General features: G+C 41.0%; 1 protein-coding gene across 2 annotated transcripts in view; it reads right to left on the bottom strand.

The window, feature by feature from the left end:
- Window positions 1-19,207, bottom strand: part of SLC1A1 (solute carrier family 1 member 1) — a 59,444-nt gene extending 40,237 nt beyond the window's left edge. Inside the window, exons 1-2 of one of the 2 annotated variants that reach the window (XM_048931742.1) lie at window positions 19,004-19,207; window positions 1,670-1,810 (exon numbers count right to left, since the gene is read on the bottom strand). In XM_048931742.1, the coding sequence (XP_048787699.1) occupies window positions 1,670-1,810; window positions 19,004-19,094 (232 nt within the window). In that variant the 5' untranslated portion in view covers window positions 19,095-19,207. The remainder of the gene's footprint in view (window positions 1-1,669; window positions 1,811-19,003) is intronic. The other variant, XM_048931741.1, reaches the window with a different exon arrangement.
- Window positions 19,208-20,389: the final 1,182 nt, after the last annotated feature.

The raw sequence follows: 20,389 nt of genomic DNA, 5'->3' as shown, positions 1-20,389 counted from the left end.
AAAGAAAACTACAGACTGTATTTTCAATAACACCTTCTGAAAAAATGTTACTACTCACCAAAATCCTATATTTTGGCATAACATACATTCACAAAATATATTCCTGCTTTTATAGGCATCAAAACGTTCTAGGTGCCTTTCTAGGACCCAGCTACATGGTCTAGTTAGAAGTATGCACAAAATGGCCAGCTGCAATTGCATCTATGTGCACTCTTTCAGATTGCTGCAACTACATATCTTGGTAACCTTCAAGCTGCTCTCCTGGTAAGCTACCTTTCATCCCTTTAGTTTATGAACTACAAATGTGTGCAGAGAAGACTTCGTTACTGTCACTAATTTACTGCAGTAGCTTCATATGTTTTGGGCACTAAACAGCTGTCACTAAGCATACGAACTTGTACACTGGTACAAGTGTACAGCTGTGATCATCAGATACACACCTAACAGAGCTCTGAAAGCATACACTCTCCTGCCTGCATAACGTGCTGATCCTGAAGAAATGGTCATAATCAGATGACCTCTGGCCCCACCAAAGGCAGTCAGCATGTAGTGTGAGGTGCTATCCTTGTACATTCAGTGTTTATTCAATAATAGTGAGGCTACTTTTGAGGATAATACTTTCTCTTACTCCCTGGGAAGTTCACAGCCAAAAGCAGACTGTGCTGTTAACACTAATGAGGTTAGTGTTGTTGTTAGTGTTGTCTGCCTTGTTTACAAGTGTAGATGAAGACGCATCTTGAATCTTCCTTTAGTTTTTCATTCCACTGGTTCTTTTATCTTATAAGTAGTTTTTGAAAGTGTGCATCTTGCTTTAGCAATAAATTCAGTTCTTGGAGAGACAAAAGACAACATGGTAGTGATAAACATGTCCTGAGTCACTGCAGTAAGCTAAAAGAAAATAGTCACAACCTTTGCTCCCTCAGTAAAGATTTGAAGAATACAGATACGTTTGTTTGACTTTCTTTACTTTTTTGCCTGAAAGTTTATTTGACATACATTTCTGTCTCTTCACTTTCAGTTTGCTCCTTCAGATCTTTCGAAATATTTCCTAATGGATGAGTTGTTAGCAAATTTTACTATGACAAAAGCTTGCTTGCTACTTCCAAGAGAGCAAATTTCTGTTCTCTTGCATTTCCCCAAAAACATCTTTGAGCCATCCATATCAAACAGATTTTTTTTTTTTTTAATGAATTTAATTGACATACAGAGGGATTCAGTAAATGCCAGATCTCACGCAAGGTCCTTCATGAAAGTTTGTAGAGAGTAGAAAAAGTAAGGTGAGAAATCTACTCTTTCTATGACCATAAAGTATGAGATCACATCTCCTTATGAAATGATGACATGAGACAGCTTATAATAGTTAACCCTGTACCTGAAAATATGCAGTTTTGAGCTTACAGTCTGCAACCATTTAACCCATTCCTGAAAACAGGAAGAATCTATAAACCTGGAATTTATTACTTCATAGTTTTTATTAACTTAATTATCAAATAATAGTGATAACCTTTCCAAATTCACTTTCATTATTAATAAGCCTAATCTAAATGTATACATCTGTAGTTTTCATTATGTAGTTCCACTGAATTATTTTTAAAGATAATTTAATTGAGAAAGAAAAGCTAAGCCACAGTGATAATGCCATATACTAACAGCCCATTTCCAATCATACCTGTGATCATACTTGATATGATTAATGGCAGAATGATAAGTTTGAGCATTCTCATCAGCACCTCCCCAGGAAAGGAAAAGTAGAATTTATCCAGGTTAGACAGCTTGCCATATTCTCGTACCAGCATGCCAACTCCAATACCTAAAAAACACATAAAACATGACAAAATTTAGCAGTAATTTATAAGAGACTCATGGGGAAAAGGAAAGAAATGTAAAAGAAAACAAAAAAGGGTAGGAATAGACATATTTTTACAGCTGTGGTGAAACTTCTAAAGCAAACTGGAGACATTTCTTTTGGTCATTCCTTTTTTGTGCTATATATTGATTACAGTAACAATAATAAATACATATAATTGTGAAGTTGGATGACTTTTTAGATGCATCTTTGGAAAAACCTTGATTGCACTTCTGATTATCAGTTCAGTTCAGCACGGACACTCTACCTGCTCTCTCCAGTTCTCAAAAATCCTTAACTAGCATTAAAAAATAGTATTATACATACATTCTTACTGCACATTTAAGAAATGAAGTGATAAAATATACTGAATAAAATATACTGAATATTGGTGAAAATATACCTACTCAGCAGCAACACTTTCAGTAATTGACTCTCTACATAATCAGAAAAGTGTGACTATAATGACTAAATTGATTTAGTTATTTCCAAGAAATTAATCAATGAAAATACCATTAAGCATATTTTACACTCATTTGTCTGCACGATCAATCTATGAAATACCAAACTATTACTACAATCAGTAGAATCATAGAATCACTGAATAATTTGAGCTGGAAGGAACCTTTAAATGTTATCTAGTCCAACTCCCCTGCAGTGAACAGGGACATCTACACAGATCAGGTTGCTCAGAGCCCTGTTCAGCATGACTTTGAATGTCTTCAAGGATGAAGCATCCATCATATCTCTGAGCTACCTGTTCCAGTGTCTCATCACCCTTAATGTATTGTCTTTCCTTATATCCAATCTAAACCCTCCCTCACTTAGTTTGAAACCATTTCCCTTGTCCTATCATAAGAGAGACAGCTAAAGAGTCTGTCCCCTTCCACTGGACACTCAAAGGCCACTATCAGGTCTCCCCAGAGCCTTCTCCAAGCTAACCAGCTCCAGCTCTCTCAATCTGTTCTCACAGGGGAGATGTTTCATTCTTGGGTCATTTTTGCGATCCTCCTCTGGATGTGCTCCACAGCTCCAAGTTTCTCCTGTACTGAGTACACAGTACTTCAGGTGAGATCTTACCAGCACAGAGTAGAGAGGCAGGATCACTACTCTTGACCTGCTGACTGTACTTCTTTTGATGTAGCCCAGTATACAGTTGGCATTCTGGGCTGTGAGGGCACATTGCTGGCTCATGTCCAGCCTGTCATCCATCAGTAGCCTAAAGTCTTTTTTGACAGGGCTTTGCTCCAACCTTTTGTCCCCTAACTTGTACTGATAGAACTGGTTGCCACAGCCTATGTGCAAGACCTTGCTCTTGTCTTTGTTGAACCTCATGAGGTTCACCTGGGTGCACTGCTTGAGACTGTCTAGGTCTCCCTGGATGGCTTCTCAACCCTGAGGCATGTCAACTGTACCACACAGCTTGGTGTAATCTGCGGATTAATATATTTCCAATTTAGAGAGAAAGACATTACAGGGAGCTGTATCAAAGACCAGATATACGACATCAGTGGCTCTTCCTTTGTACACTGATGAAGTTAAACCATCATAAAAAAGCTATAGGTTAGACAGGCAGGACCTGCCCTTGGTGAAGCCAAGTTATCCTGCATAACCTTCTTCTTTCCATGTTCCTTAGTATAACTTCCAGGAGGATCTGCTTCATGATCTTCTCAACACAGAGGTGAGGCTAAGAGGTCTTTTTTTTAAGGAAACATCAGTATCACATATGAACTTTGAAATGCTATAGTCCTGGGTAAACTGAATATTAAGAGACCCAATTTCTAACATGATGATTCAGCGAGTAAAAAAGTCACTTACAAGCTTTCACTACTCACTGAGTGCTGAAAGATTTTATTCATATAATAACTTTAACAAAGTTATTAACAGTTTCACTGAAGTTAATGTAATTGTTTACAGTCCCTTTTTATTTTAATGACATCAATGATGTGTATTTTGCAGCACAAAAGCTTAAGTACTTTCAACCTACCTTCACCAGCCTCATTGACTCATGTAAACTTGCAGAGCCCTAGTAACACTGCTAGTGCCTAAGCCAAACAAACCTCTTCCCTTGGTTTTATTTTAATGCTAAACGAGGCATTTAAATTAGACATTACACTAGAAGCTGGCATAGAGTAAATAGTCTTATAGGATCATTTGCCAGAAATAGATCTAGGCAAATCCGTAGATAACCCGGTCTGCATTATTAGTACTAAAGAAAATAGACAGGGATCCCATATCAAATAATCTATCAGAGAAGAAAATAATTAACATTTTAACCTGGAAAGTGGGAATTTTTGAAAAATTCCTCCTTAAAGATTTTTTCCTTTTTTCTGCTGTCTGTAGGTTAGTTGACAAAAAAAAAAGTCAACTACTTTCACAGAATTTGCCTCCGATAGCAGAAAAAAGACTATGAGCCATCTTTTCTCTGCACTTGCACTTGCAGAAACGAGTTGAAGGAAAATAGAGGAAGATTACAAACTCCTATCAACTCTCTAATGTTAATAAGGAGAAAGAAAACAAAAATGTTAGCCTTTCCAAGCAAAGATGCTGCTCTAAACAACTATTAAGATCTCTGATGTAGGTTTTATCTGTGTCAGAAAACACAGACAATTTAAAGTCCTTGCAACATCTTAATAGTCTTGAAGATGTTTGCAATATTACATAAATGCCCTTTGTCAGATAAGACACAATGATCTCTACACCTGGAGGCTAAACTGTGTTCACTGTATTGAAAACAACTAGTCAACTTTGAGATAGGCCCAAGTAAGATTAGTCAGCTTGTAAATGATCACACATATTGAAGTTGCTAAGGTTTTCATCCTGCAAATACCAATGTAAATAGCTGAACATAAGCATATAAGCATTCTCTGTGTCTTCAGACTGTTCATATGATTGGCAGGCATATGCTTAAATTGCAGCAATACTAGACAATATAATTGCTAAAAGTTGTGCAATTCCATTTTATAATAGGGTATAGAGCATTCCTCCTTACATACAAGATACTGCCTTAAAAGGCTGCTGCACAGATGTTACTGTATTTCTGAAGCATGCAAGAGATGCTTGTTTAAAGATTTTGTTTAGAGATTTAGAGGTTTAAACATGCTTGTTTAGAGATTTTGCATATCTCTAAACAAGATTTCCATGCCCCATAACAAGATCACAGACATAACTGTACCAGCCTCATTCTAACGCCAGACTCCTCCACTCCTGCTCTGATCCTGCCAAGATGATGACACATAAAGACCCCTGAAGCTAGACATATTCCTCAAAGAGTAACAAAGATGGACATCCACAATACATTGTTCATGACAGAAACAGGAAAATCTAGCCAAAAGGAGTCAGAACTATGCCCTCAACAGAAGTGTTTCTCTGAAGACAGGAATATCACCAGCCCTGAGCAGATATATATACATATATATCTGTATATCTATACATATATATATAGAAGGTGTTCCAGCAATAACACAGATAACTAAATTGTGTGTGTCTTCGGGGGAGATCCTGCATGTTTCTGAGCAGGATCAAAGAAGGAAATTATTTGTGATCCACTGCACTTCGAAAGAAAATTTAAAGAGGCAGCATGTTCTGTTCCTTTCTTTCAGCTGGGAGTATTACTCTGAGCTAGTGTGACCAGATCATTTTCTAATTATGATTCCTTCCTTACAAGCAGCAACAATTATGTTTCACTAGCTGGAAAGTTTGATCATTTATCAGGATTACTAAAAGACAGAAAGTTTTACCCTCATTCTCATTCTTCAGAGTCCTCTTTTCTACTTCTTTGGATTTCACTATGAAACCATTACCATTTCACACCCTCTCAAAATTATTGCAGGATTTTTTGAAGCTCTTTTGCTTATATTTGTATCTGTATTTGTATATTTTTGGACAGGGTATTATTTACCTAATGGCAGTAACACAGAACAGACTTCCTAAAAAAAAAAAAAAAAAAAAAAACCCTCCAAATTGCATTATTGCTCTCACTTCATTTTTAATGCTGCTATTTTATTAGATGCAGCAGCAATGATATTCATGCTAACTTGTGTAGGATGACAAAGTATTGTAAAATGTAGCTAACCCTTTAAGTGGAACTGACATCTGTCATCTGTTATTCCCATTTAGCATGAGAATAAAGGAAGAAACTTTTTTTGGTGATAGTAACAAGAGATGGGTCAGGAAGTAGATTTGTTTACATTCTGGAATCAGATGAGTATAGAACTTTCTGATCTTCATCTCAATAATCAAGTCACTCGAATTTTTTTCCTAGGAACTATAACACACACAAAAAAAGTTTGAGCCAGCAGAAATGTATTTCAATTATAGCAGCCCTGAGCAAGTTACAATGAAAGTCTGGTAGAATGTCATAGTCCACTGTTTGTGAAGATAATTCTTATACATGTAATCAGTTCTAACAACCACAAAACACCCTGCAGCAGGCAACATCTCTACTCTTTGCTAAGATTTTTCCTTTCTTTCTGTTTTTCTCTTTTACATTTATGGAATAATTTACTTCTTATTTCTAAAGCATAGTACATCATTTTCCTGTTGTGATACTCAGTGTCCCGTTTTCAACTGCGACAGTCAATTCCCTTCCTAGCAGCTGGTATGATGCTGCATTTTGGACATAGGATGAGAACAATACTGATAACACACAATCTTTTAGTTACTGCAGAGCAACTTTTACTTAAACATAGCGAAGGACTTTTCAGCTTCTTACACCCTCCTACCAGTAGGGGGCTGGATGTGCACAAGTTGCTGGAAGGAGGCCGAACCAGGACAGCTGACCTAAACTGACCAAAGCAATATTCTGCACCATGGTGGTGTCATGGCGAACAATGAAATGGGTAGCTGGCTGCAGAGGCTGCCTACGCCTGGGGACTGGCTGACCATCAGTCAGTGAGTGATAATCTGGTAAAAAGTATCTTGGAAGATCAGTAAGTCATATGTTCTGCTTATCTGCAATCTAACTCTGTGAATTTGGACACCAGGTGAAAAGCCATTTATTACCACCAAAGTATGTCTTTTTCCATACTGCTGTTGCTTCTGAAACTTTCTGTAAGGAAAAATACGTATTATTTGCACTGGAACAACTACAGAAGTACAATGTTTCTCTTTAAGTAGCATGCTGCAACTCTTTACAAAGATTTGGAAATGAATAATAAAAGAAATATACCGTCTCTGGAGGTATTTGAGGCCAGGTTGGAAGAGACCCTGGGCAACCTGGTTTAGTATTAAATGGGGAGGTTGGTGGCCCTGTCTGTAGTGGGGGGGGGGGGGGGGGGGAGGGGTGGAGATTCATGATCCTTGAGGTCCCTTCCAACCTGGGCCATTCTGTGATTCTGTGATTTAATAAAAAAAATAATAATAATAATTAATCATCTCTGGGCTTATTTGTACTAGCACACATAGGGAATGTCACAGATTTTATTACAGTTACAGTAAACTTGTCAGAATGTGCTGTCCTCTCAGGAGCCACCTGAGCAACCAAAAGTAGAGACTATTTGCAGTTTTTTTCTGCATTACAGACAGTGATAGTTAGATCCTGAGGGTATTCCTGCATAAAAATGTGGGGTTGATGCAAGTCATATCTTGCATCCAGAAGCTCAGAACCGCTGAAGTAATTAAAACTGACCAGGACTTGCAGTATAAAGTGACTACAGTCAACTGCTTTATATAATTTTCATTGTGGGTTAGATAATCTTCACAATATAATTATACCTCAGAGAGCAAGTCAACGCAACACTTTTTGGATTTACTTTCTCTAACAGGTCAAACAACTTGCAACTTAGAAAGAAATAAGTGATGCTCATACAAAGACATACCTAGTAATCAACAGGACTCCCTAAAATTCTCTAAAATGTTATTTGCATTCATTGATGACAACTGTGACATAGGGTTGCATAATGTTAATTGGCAGGGAGTTATCACTCCACCAACCCGGGCTGACTCCACAGAAAATGCAAGCAATCTTTACTACTATGTTTATTATGGGAAGGTTCCTTAGGAATGAACCATAAGAAGATAAGAAAAACAAATTCAGTATGTATTACTGGAGAACAACTAGTCATTTTGTAAATGACCTACTCTGAATAACACCATGCTCCTCTCTGAAAAATATAGAGTCATAAAACCATAGAATCATTTGAGATGGAAGAGACTTTCAAAAGTCATGTAAACCAACTCCCCTACAATGAACAGGGACATCCATAGCTAGATTTAGTAGTTTAAAGTCCTGTACAGCCTGATATTGAATCTCCAAGTATCCAAGGATGGGGCATTCACCACCTCTCTCAAAAACTTATTCCAGTGCTTCATTATCCTTCTTGCAATTTTTTTTCCCCTTATGTTCAATTTAAATCACCCTTTAAAAAAAAAATTAAAAAATTACAAAAAGATCTCTGTGTCCTACCATAACAGACCCTGACCACTTCTTCCTTAATGCTCCCCTCTAGAGAAGGAAAGGCCACTATCAAACCTCCCTGAAGCCTTCTCTTTTCCAGGCTGAACTGTCCCAACTCTCTCAGCCTGTTCTTGTACAAGAGGTGTTCCATCCCTTAGATCATTTTTGTGGCCCTTCTCTGGACACACTACAACAGGACCATGTCTCTCCTTTACTGAGTCCATATCTGGATGCAGAGAGAAGGATGTTATGGGGGACTATACCAAAAGCCTTAGTTGAAATCCAAAGAGATTACATCAGTGGCTCTCCTGTTGTCAACTGATACAGTTACACCACCACAGAAGACTGCTAGGTTGGTCAGGCAGGACTTGTCCTCGGTGAAACCATGCTGGTCATTTCATAACAAAGACACAGTTCTACTCTTTTCTGTTTTGATGTAATTCTGGCATGTAGGAACTCATTTTAGCAGAGTTGGTGATTCTGCCCAGTACTGATAAGGTAGTGGAGGAATTATGGGTATTTAACTCTGATAATGGCATTGAAAAAAAAAAATGCAGACAAGTATAATGGGGTGATTCTTATATTACTTAATTGTTCTGAAGCAACATGGATTATGTTATCAAGAAAATGATTAACCTTTTAATATTTTCAGTTTTGCTGTTCAAAGGACAAACAAAAATACAATTAATTATATCACACTGCTGTGTCTTAATTGGGTTATCTTTATAGCTGATGACTCATGACAGCAAAGCTTGCAAAGAAAGTTCACTGATTTGATTTCATACACAGTACAAAAAATTCAATATAAGTACATCAAGTTGTAGTCCATGCAGGCAATATATTTGCAGTCTGAATCCTTCACAAATATTTTGTAACATGCATTTTGTTTCTGCTCTATAGAGTTTCTATAATATTACCAGCTATTTCTTACCTACAAGAGAGTACACAGTGCAAACTCCATAATTTCAAAATGGAGAATATTACCATAAATCTATTGATTCAGCTCTCTTTTGATTACTTTTAACTTTTTATAATTTCATGCAGTTTGCTGTTTCACATTTTACTTTACAACTAACACTCTAATAAACATAGCGATGTTGACTGACAAAAAAATATTCTTAGAAAAGTAAAGGCAACTACTGAGGTATATTTCAGAGTAGCTGAGTCTTAATAGCATGGCAACAAATCTTCACTCTCCAAATATTGCTGTTGCCAAGGCTATCAGCTTAATTAGAAATACATGTAAGGAAAAGTCCTCTCAGAAAACCTTCTAGAAGAATACAGTTCCAAAATGAGACTTTGATCTACTGAAAAGTATTTTGTAGGAAAGTATTGGAGGAAGGTATGCTCATTCCTCAGCTGTGGTGAGACTCCACTGGGTCTTCTTGCTAATTAACCTGCTTTGGGTGCAGCAGCTGTAAATTCCTTCATGCAAATGACACAATGTAATCTGACTACAGAGTAAGGAAAGTTCAGGTGGACAGTAAATCTCTATGATGGACTTTAAGGAATGAAGTAGATGAAGTACTTGCCAGAGGGGAATAACCAGCTTCTCTACTGTGGCGCACCCCGCCCTCCACTATTCACAGCAGGTAGCAAGGTCTCTACAAACCTTCCTAGCAAAGTAATGAAACCTCCATTTTCTTTTCCACAGGAACCTGAGTTCAGGCCAATGATTACATTGACAAGACCCTCCACTGCAGACCTACAAAGGAGTCACCACAACATTAGTCAAACCAAATACGTTTATTTTGAGGCTATTTCATTCAACCAGGAAAAGGAAAATTAAATCACAGAAGACTAGCTATCAAGTGACTACATTTCTACAGAATCAGTGTTCCCACAAAACTGTAAAGCACTATGATAACCAGAAAGTCTCCATTTACCTCAGTATAGTTCCTAAGGCAGTTGTGAACATGATCTTCACTTACAGAGGGAAGACTAAGCAAAGAAGTTGTTGAGTAACTCAGCTTTCCCCTAGTCCACAGTTGCCAGGTATGACTTCTCAGATTTTCCTTTTCTGTTTGCTGTACCTGCAGAACTCTTTCATGTTCTTCTTCACTCCTCTTGCCAATCCCAGAATCACAGAATCACCCGGGTTGGAAGGGACCTCAAGGATCATGTAGTTCCAACCCCCCTGCCTAGCAGGGCCACCAAATATCCACATTTAGATCAGGTTGCCCAGGACCCCATCCAACCTGGCCTTGAACACGTCCAAGGACGGGGCATCCACAACCTCCCTGGGCAGCCCGTTCCAGGGCCTAACCACTCTCCTAGTAAGGAACTTCCCCCTAACATCCAACCTAAATCTTCCCTCCTTCAACTTAAAACCATTTCCCCTAGTCCTGCTGTTGTCAGCCCTTTTGAAGAGTTTACTCCCCTCCTGGGTGTAGGTTCCCTTCAGGTATTGATAGGCTGCAATGAGGTCACCCCGCAGCCTTCTCTTCTCCAGGCTGAACAAGCCCAACTCCCTCAGCCTGTCCTCATAGGGGAGGTGCTCCAGCCCCCTGATCATCTTAGTCGCCCTCCTCTGGACCCTTTCCAAAATCTCAATGTCTTTCTTGTACTGAGGGCTCCACACCTGGACACAGTACTCCAGATGGGGCTTCACAAGAGCCAAGTAGAGAGGGACAATCACCTCCCTGTCCCTGCTGGCCACCCCTCTCCTGATGGAGCCCAGGATCCCATTTGCCTTTCGAGCTGCCAGAGCGCACTGCTGGCTCATGTTCAGTCCCTCGTCCATCAGGACCCCCAGGTCCTTCTCTGCCGAGCTGCTCTCAAGGACCACTCCTCCCAGCCTGTACAGGTGCCTGGGGTTCTTCCGGCCCAAATGCAAAACCTTGCACTTTGCCGTGTTGAGCCTCATTAGGTTCACCCAAGCCCAGCTTTCCAGCCTGTCGAGGTCCCTCTGAATGGACTGAACTGGACTTGCCAAGTCCAGTTCTAGTTGGGCTTTCCTGACACCATCCCTACACAGCCTAGAAACATTCCTGTAGTCCTCCAGGGGTACCTGTCCATGCTTTCACTGCCTATGCATTTTCTTCTTGCACTCCAGTTTGACCACTTCAGCCATGCCTTTCCTGACCTCCTACACCTGTGTTGGAGAGCTATTGTGCACTACAGATTTTCCTTAAAGATCTGCCAGCTCTGCTCTGCTCTCCTGTCCTTGAGAACAGTTTTCCAAGGGGCTTTGTTGACTAACTCCCTGAAGGGACAGAAGTTGGCTTTCTTAAGATTTAGCATCCTGATTTTACTCTTTGCCTGTCCCGTTTCCCTCAGGAGCATAATTTCAAATAAGAAGTGATCATTGCACAATCGCTACAACCCAGGCAATCTCCACTCTTGATGTAAACAAGAAGTTCAGTTGAGTTGGTGAGCAGCAGGTTCATTTACACATCCCACTAGTGGGGTTGTCTATTGCTTGTCTCATTAAAATATCCTTAGTGCATTCTAAGATCCTTCTATATTGCCTGTAACTCACTGTGGTACTTTTCCAGCAGATGTAAAGGTGTTTGAAGTCCCCCAGAAGGACAAGAGCCTGCAAACTCAATGCCTGCTGTAGCTGGAGAAAGAAGGCTTCACCAGCAGGTTCCACTTGATCAGGTGGCCTGTAGTCTCTACTAACCACAAGCTTTCATTGCCTTGGTTTTTAACTCTCACTCATAAGCTTTTAACTTTTTTGTGGCCACTCTTGAGGGCTCTTCAAATTCTATTTCTTTCTCGATGTAGAGGTAACAGCTATTCCTCCTTCCTGACCCGCCCTTCTGAACAGCTTGTGCCCATCAACAGCCACTCTACAGTTACAGGAATCATCCCACCAGGTCTCAGTGACAGCAACATTGGGAGATTTCAATTAGCACAATGGCCTACAGTTCCTCCTGTCTGTTTCCCAAGCTGCATGCATTAACCTACAGGCACTTCAGCTGGGCAGCCCACCTTGTCACCTTTCTGGAGGATAACTTTTCATTTCCTTTGAAGCATTCTCCTTTAGTCTCCCTATTGACTTCTGCTGTTATAGTGGTCCCGGGCTCCTTGTCTTGATTAGTCCTTAATCCTCTTGAGACAATGAGGCTAGAATAGAAATATAATTTAGCTATTTCATAACTTTTCAACCAACTTGGTGACTCACTAAATATGTGAAGTTAATTACAGTATTTACTATCCTAATATTATAAATTCCTCACTCTATCTCTCCTGCTACAGCAGTAAATAGGACTGAGCATTCTACTTATTCTCTTACTGGAAAGGCAGTGGAATGGTTCTGACTGTCATAATTCAAACTAAATAGCTGGAAAGGCTACTTAGCAGTACTAAAGAGAGAAAGCGACATTCAGAAATATCACTATTCAGAAATTCATGAAGACACTGAAGTATTGAGATATCAGAGATATGATCTAAAAAGTTAGTTCATATTATGCAGGGCCAGGTTGGTTGTTATTCTGAAAGCATTAAAGAAATGAGAAATGGCTACTTTGAAATATATTGTGAAAATAATTAGGGCTGGATTATTTAAAATTCATGGAAATTGAATTTTAAATTGAAATTAATAATTTTAATTGAATTTAAGTTGAAAGGCCACAGACAGAGGGTGGTGGTCAATGGCTCTATGTCCAGGTGGAGGCCGGTAACAAGTGGTGTCCCCCAAGGGTCTGTCTTGGGACCGGTGCTCTTTAACATCTTTATTAATGACATCGATGAGGGAATTGAGTGCACCCTCAGCAAGTTTGCTGACGACACCAAGCTGAGTGGTGCGGTTGATACGGTGGAAGGAAGGGATGCCATTCAGAGGGACCTCGACAGGCTGGAGGGCTGGGCTCGGGTGAACCTGATGAGGTTCAACACGGCAAAGTGCAAGGTTTTGCATTTGGGCCGGAAGAACCCCAGGTACCTGTACAGGCTGGGAGGAGTGGTCCTTGAGAGCAGCTCGGCAGAGAAGGACCTGGGGGTCCTGATGGACGAGAGACTGAATATGAGCCAGCAGTGCGCTCTGGCAGCTCGAAAGGCAAATGGGATCCTGGGCTCCATCAGGAGAGGGGTGGCCAGCAGGGACAGGGAGGTGATTGTCCCTCTCTACTTGGCTCTTGTGAGGCCCCATCTGGAGTACTGTGTCCAGGTGTGGAGCCCTCAGTACAAGAAAGACATTGAGATTTTGGAAAGGGTCCAGAGGAGGGCGACTAAGATGATCAGGGGGCTGGAGCACCTCCCCTATGAGGACAGGCTGAGGGAGTTGGGCTTGTTCAGCCTGGAGAAGAGAAGGCTGTGGGGTGACCTCATTGCAGCCTATCAATACCTGAAGGGAACCTACACCCAGGAGGGGAGTAAACTCTTCAAAAGGGCTGACAACAGCAGGACTAGGGGAAATGGTTTTAAGTTGAAGGAGGGAAGATTTAGGTTGGATGTTAGGGGGAAGTTCCTTACTAGGAGAGTGGTTAGGCCCTGGAACGGGCTGCCCAGGGAGGTTGTGGATGCCCCGTCCTTGGACGTGTTCAAGGCCAGGTTGGACGGGGTCCTGGGCAACCTGATCTGAATGTGTATGTTTGGTGGCCCTGCTAGGCAGGGGGGTTGGAACTACATGATCCTTGGGGTCCCTTCCAACCTGGGTGATTCTGTGATTCTGTGAAATTGTCATCATGAGTCACATTTAATCTTCTGACATGCTATCGGGTTCTTGTGGAATGGACAATACTTGAAACAAGAGTTAGACAGTAAAATAGCAGGAAAAAAGCAGGCATTCCATTAAATTTGTCTTCTGTAAAAGAAATAGATTTGCAATAGTACAAAATAGTGTTTGTGAGTAACCTCAACATTGCCGGTTCATGAGGTATATTATGAAACATTGTTCTTAAATTTTGTAAAGATGTAAATAGAACACAAAAAAAAATATTCCTGTAATTAAATGGTAGCATTTTTCCATAAATGGTATTGGGAAATCAGAAACAAGAAATCATTTGTAGGTATTAGTAGTGGTGTTATTTCCTCAAATATAAAGGCATATTTCACTTACTTTATTAGCTTAATCAACTTCGGAGCTCTGTAGACTGCAAACTGACCAGAAGTTCACTCCTTTCAAAGCTTCCTTTGTTTAAAGATTCAAATTCTACATCTACACTTGTCAGAAAACTACAAGATAGTAATTACTTTGCTTCAGTATATTTCCTTAATTTACACTTTTCTGCTATGGACAAAAGAGATCTGTCTTTGCTAGAGCAACTTGAATTAGTTAATCTGCTTCTTTTTAATACACTGCATAGTGTAAGCAGAGAGAAACAGTACAGTAGAAAGCCCAACCTGACACAACACACCTCTTTTTTGTTTATCAGTTTTTTGTTTGTTTGTTTTTGTTGGGTTTTTTTGGTTTTTTGTTGTTGTTGTTTGTTTTGTTTTGTTTTTGGTAAAGGTATGAGGAGATGGAAATGAAATGAGCAAAACATTACTCTGTTTTCACAATGGGGTTGTTATGTTTAAATTACACCTGTGTTAAGAGACAGAAGGAGCTTACTGAGAGAGACTGAAAGATTCTATAGGTTGATGAGGTTCAGAGCTCCCAGGCCACATTTGTACATGAAACTTCTTCCCCTGAGGAATACAGCATGGTCTCTGCACTTAGAACAGCATTCCATGTGCAAGACATCATCAACAGAGTGATATGTTACTAATTATTCTGTTCTTGTCTTCACTTTCATGAGCATCCAGTAATACTAATATATGCAGACACAGATGACTTTTAAATGGACTAAAAATGTTTTTAAAAGTAATTGCTACATTCCTTTGCATCTGATTACAAAGAAAGCCTATCCCATCTAGCTACAGTGTAAATACACCAGTGTTGTTTATTTATTTAACAGAGACATTTTAATGATAAAAAAATATTACTGTAGGGAGATGCTACAACTCATTACTGTAAGATAATATAATCATTTTAATTAAAATGAGAAAAAAAATGGCATATGTTAGGGTGATACAGAGATGTAAGAGGTGGAGGCTGTGCCATCAAGTGCTGAAAAAAGGCATAGTGACACCACTCACATTTTCTGCATTGCTTATGTTACAAATCAGACCTACATATATCTCAGTCTCTCTTAAATGCAGGCAGAAATGAGGTGTGACGCTTGTCACAATCTTCCAGTATGGGAATTACACAAAGGAGTCTGAGCTGCAAACACTGACTAAGCTTCCCCGCTTTTTGAAAGATGTAAAAGCAGATATTCGGTGATGTCCACCGACCTCCTCCCTCTTTCAATCACTTCATCTCTGCCTAACGCCACCGCGTCCCGTTTCCTAATTTCTGCAGCTCTGAGTTTCACCCGTTCAGCGGACGTCCCTTTCCGAAGACGTGAGCTACCTTGGACAGCTCCCGGCTCTCCCGCCTCCGCTCTTCCCAGCCGTGCCATCCAGTTACCTCCACATGGCAGCGGCGTGCTGCTGCAACTCAGTGCTTAATTCTACTGTACCCAACACTTCCATCTTCTCAATAAATAAATAGACAAAAACAAGCAAACAAATAAATAATCCTGTTCTGGTGAAAAATACTCAGCAATACACGCTTCTAGGCTACGTCCCACAGACTAATGAATCAATATTCACATGTCAAACTTGTATTTATTTATTTATTTATTTATTAATTTATTTATTTATTTATTATGACTGGTTTGGTGGTGCTTCAGCAGTGACCTCTTGGAAACAAAGTGAAAATAAAAAAAAATAGATGAGAAACTTATGAAGTGTGTCTTAAACTGTGCCTTTTCAATCATTTTTCAGAAACCTGTTTCAGAATGAGTGAATTTCAGTGATATTTATGTTTTTCACTGATTTGATTGTATAATTTGGAAACAATATAACTTTATTTGTTAGAGGAAGCCTTGAAGCAATCTGACTTGTAAATTGCTTTCATGAGCCCAATAGCCTTAGCTTCAGTAAGGCCAATAGAACAAAAAGACATTAAGACATCTCTCCTTTCCAGTTAGCTACATGAGGCTGCTACTCTGCTGCACCTCTCCTTCTGACACGTAGAGAAGGTTAAGACAGAAAAAGTGCAAGTGAGCCCAACCTTCATCCCTGAGTCACCAGTCAATAAAGAGGATCCAATGCATACCTCAACTCTGTACTAAGCACGAATGAATATCTGAGATCCAGTACTCAGGCAGATCTCTCACTGAAATTATACAAATCTCTGAATTACGGTAGTCTCAGAATTAGTCATGAATCTGAAATTCAGTCAATTTCAAACTCCAAACATGACTTCAAAGGCCCTCATGATTTAATTTGTTGATCTGAAACAGAATTTCTACTGAGGTAAGAGAAATATGCAATCAAATCTCAAGTGGTATTTTCTTTGAGTAATGTATTTAGGTGCTTTCACCAAAAAGATGTGACACTGCTAAGATATTTTCTGTACAGATTTTAAATCATTTTCCCCTGCAGATAGCTTTGTAAAATGAAGTCCAGTATTTTCAAAAACACAAATAGCAGGCATCCAGTAAAACGTGTCAAGTGTAATTACAATGTAACTATTCCTAAAGGAATAACTGCTTGGAGTTAGGAGAGGTCTCTGCCTCTTCAGAGATGAGGACAAAAAGTAACCAGAAAAATTTTTCAACATAGGAAAGCTACTAGCAAGGACAGACAGACCTTGTTAGGATGCTGAGCATGATGTCATCAAAGTGCTGGACTATCAGACACTTTGCAGTACAGTTGGATAGCTTTTGCATTACACTTATGCAATATGGTATGTCTGGTATTTCTAGTTCTCACTGATGCAAATTTTTTTGGAAAGTCTGAATGTATTTTCTGCTTCCAAAACAGTAAGTTATACTCTTCTGCCTATGAATGTAGTTGCTCCAAATTACACTGATCAATAAATCTCAGAGCAATTTCCCAATGTATATTTAGAAAGCACAAGTATGTAATTAGAAAGTGTTTGTGGACTCTGAGTGTATTATAAACCCCGAAGCTGTAAAAGGTGACATGTAATGCAACTAAGCCATCCTTGTAAGGATTTAACTTATTTCATGTTCTAGAAATACTGAAAATACACAAATATATACCTCACTGCAATTTGATCCAGAAGACAAAGAATTTTTATAGAAACTTACTCTGCCACATCATAAAGCTCCCCTGAGTTCTGAACTGTAATTATGGTGTAGCAGTTAAAATGTTCAAAGACACATTATGAATTTGGATGCCCATCATTATCTCAAGACAAACGTCCATTGGGTATTAGCTTAGTGGGATTAGAAGCAAACTACTGCCAGAGCTACCACATTACTGGGCTCTGTGGTACTCAGCTTGGTACTCTACCCATACCCACTGAAGAGGGTGAGAGGCAAATTTTGTCTACTTTCCAGTCTACTAACTGGGAAGTAAGCATGTAAGCTTACAAAAGAGTACCTGGCTAGTGCATATGAAAAGGTGATTGCACACAAAAGCACACACATAGACATCTCCACTTGTTACAGATTTCCAATGTAATCCCTTTGTGCTTCGTATTCAGAACTTACGGATATCCTTCCGCTCACTGAAGAGGCGAAAATAAATGGAGGTCTTTTGAATACTAAATGTGTGGAGGAAAACACTTATATACATAGACATACACCTCTGATCATAGCTTATAAATGGCTGAGTGGAATTCCTAAACAATAATTCTCTCCTTAACAAACATACTCAGAAATTAATACGTTCCAGACAGAACCCTAATCAGCAGAAACATCACCTGAAAGAGAAGCATCCAAAGCCACCAAGTGCCATTAATGAAGCATCTAAAGCAGTCCTTCTCTACAGAAGCAATTATGTAAAGGAAGGTCTCCTTGCTTAGCATAAAAACAATCACCAGAAAGTAACAAAGAAGGCATATAGCTTACACCATAAGAAAACGTGTCTCTGTCCTAGTCATTTTTTTTGTCAGATTAACTGTGCCCTTTTGCCCATCTACTGATCAGAAAGCACCTTCAGAAACTTGCCAGCAAGCTGAAGAGTAACTCTATGTTTAAAAGGACATCCCAGAGAACCTCACTGTGAACTGTGTGCCACTGCCAAGCTTTTCTGGCCCCTCAGACCATCATGCAGCTGTTATAATGCTTTCCTGCAGCAGCCCCAATTACAGTGAGGCTCCTACCTGTATCAAACTGAAGGCATTGTCAACCCAGCTATATTCCATGAGTCCAGCTAGCTCATCATGGGCAGTCCCCATTCACAGGCCTTCAGCTTTCTTTGACAGGCCACTCACAACCGTGCTCGCAAGGCCAGCATGCCTTCTATCACTAGCTACACAAAGGCAGCCCAAGGCTTAGCCCATCATAGGCCTGCTGAGGACACCCACAGCAACCCAGCACAAACAGTTCCCATTTTTCCCGTCGGTGTAGTGCTCTCGTGGGTTTTCCCTATACAGTTTTACCCTGCTAATCACCAGACTTTATGAAGATGGATGCACGGGAACCAGGCCCAGCCTGCCGCCGCGGCGCCCTGTCACTGCAGACCTATTCTCCATAGGCACAGCTACACTGCGCCCCGGCTGCGCACCGCACCTCAGCCCGCCCGGCACCTCGTCGCCAAGGGAGGGCGGTCGATTCCGTGCCTGCAGTTAGAACCATCAGCGCCGGCCGTGAAGAGAGCCGGGGGGTCGCCGCCCCACACCGCACACTGTCCAACCCCTCTGCCGCGGAGCGCTCCTCGCTGGCACTGCTCGAGCTCCGGTCTGGCTTGTTCCAGGCAGGGCCGGGCGGAGGGCGAAGGCACCGCGCTCCCCCTCTCGCTCCCTCACTTACCCAGCAGCACGGCGACCAGCGTGCTGAGCAGGAGCCAGTTCTTCCTCAGGAAGCCCAGGCAGCCGCATCCCTTCCTGCCTGCCTTCACCATGGTGGTGGCAGTGATAGGGTCGCCGGGCCTGGGGCGCGCCGTTCGGAGCCGAACCGCCCTTCTCCGCGCTTACAGCGGGGAGGCGGAGACGGGGCGCTCACCTGGCAACAGTGGAGTCCGGCCCGCGGCCCGCCCACGGTCCGCCCACGCTGCTTCCCGCCCCCTTCCCTGTCTTCCCTGCCGCCCCCCGCCCGTTCGGCTAGGCTGCGGCGTGGTGTTCCCGCTGTGCTGCCCCGGGCGCAGCGCCTTCCTGCCGGCTTAGGGCTCGGGGAAGGAAGAGCAGAGAGCCGGGTCCTTTCGCTTAGTCCGCGGGGTCGCTGTCTGTAGCGCTGTCCCTCTCTGACCCCGCAGCGCAGAGTGAAGCCTCCGTCCCAGCGAGAAGGGCAAAGAGGCGGGCAAGCCGGCCCCCGCGGCAGAGGAGAGCTTGTTCCGCGGGAGGAGCACTGTGCCTGGAACCGTCCCGGACGGAGGAGTCTCCGCGTCTCCGTGCAGAAGTGTCTGGGGGTGTTGCGCTGCGGCCGGTGGAAAGCTGGCATCTCTGTCTCTGGGGATAGCTTCTAGTTAAATAGCCAGGTGAAATGTTCTGCCATGTATTCCTGGTGAGAAAATGGAGGCTGGGGAGTATAGAAATGGTTCTCAAGATTTGCCACTGGGGTTTATACCAGAAGTGTTCATTTCTATGTGATGGTCTTCTGCACCCTGTAGCTCGTAAGCATGACTGGTCCATACTGTATTGGGACTCAGTTCCCTGTGGGGAACTTTATAGTAAGGTCTTCAATATCTGTTCATAAAAGTGATGATTCTGATTTTCAAACATGAAGATTAATTAGTAAATTAAATGAGAAAGGAAAAAAAAAAAAATGACAAGAGTACCAACAGGTAGAAAGAGAGTACAGAACAAAAGATTAGTTTATATCATTACACTGACACTACTGACCCTAATCTTATTGCCTTATTTTTCCAGTGTCTTGAACACTTGCAGTAATTTGTCTACTTCTGTCACCATCAGGCAGATGTAATTAAAAATAAAAATTAAAATAAAAAGAAAAAAAAGGAAGCCTAGTGGTAGAAAGGAAGTATAATTTTCATTTTAGTTTAATTAAATAATTAAATCAATAAATAAATAAATTTAAAAAGACTGCTTGAAAGGAAAGCTGGCATACTGTCATGTTAAAAAGCCAAAGAAAAAGCTAAACAAAAATAACTAATGCAAAGAAACAGCAAGGAATGGCATGCTTACATTCAGAGTTTAGTAAAGAAGGGTATCAATATACTACTGTCATGGAAGAAATGTA

The sequence above is a fragment of the Lagopus muta genome, chromosome Z (genome assembly GCF_023343835.1).
Source record: "Lagopus muta isolate bLagMut1 chromosome Z, bLagMut1 primary, whole genome shotgun sequence".
Classification (NCBI taxonomy): Eukaryota; Metazoa; Chordata; class Aves; order Galliformes; family Phasianidae; genus Lagopus; species Lagopus muta.
The sequence above is the reverse complement of the archived record's forward strand: the minus strand, read 5'-3'. Positions and strand labels throughout refer to the sequence as shown.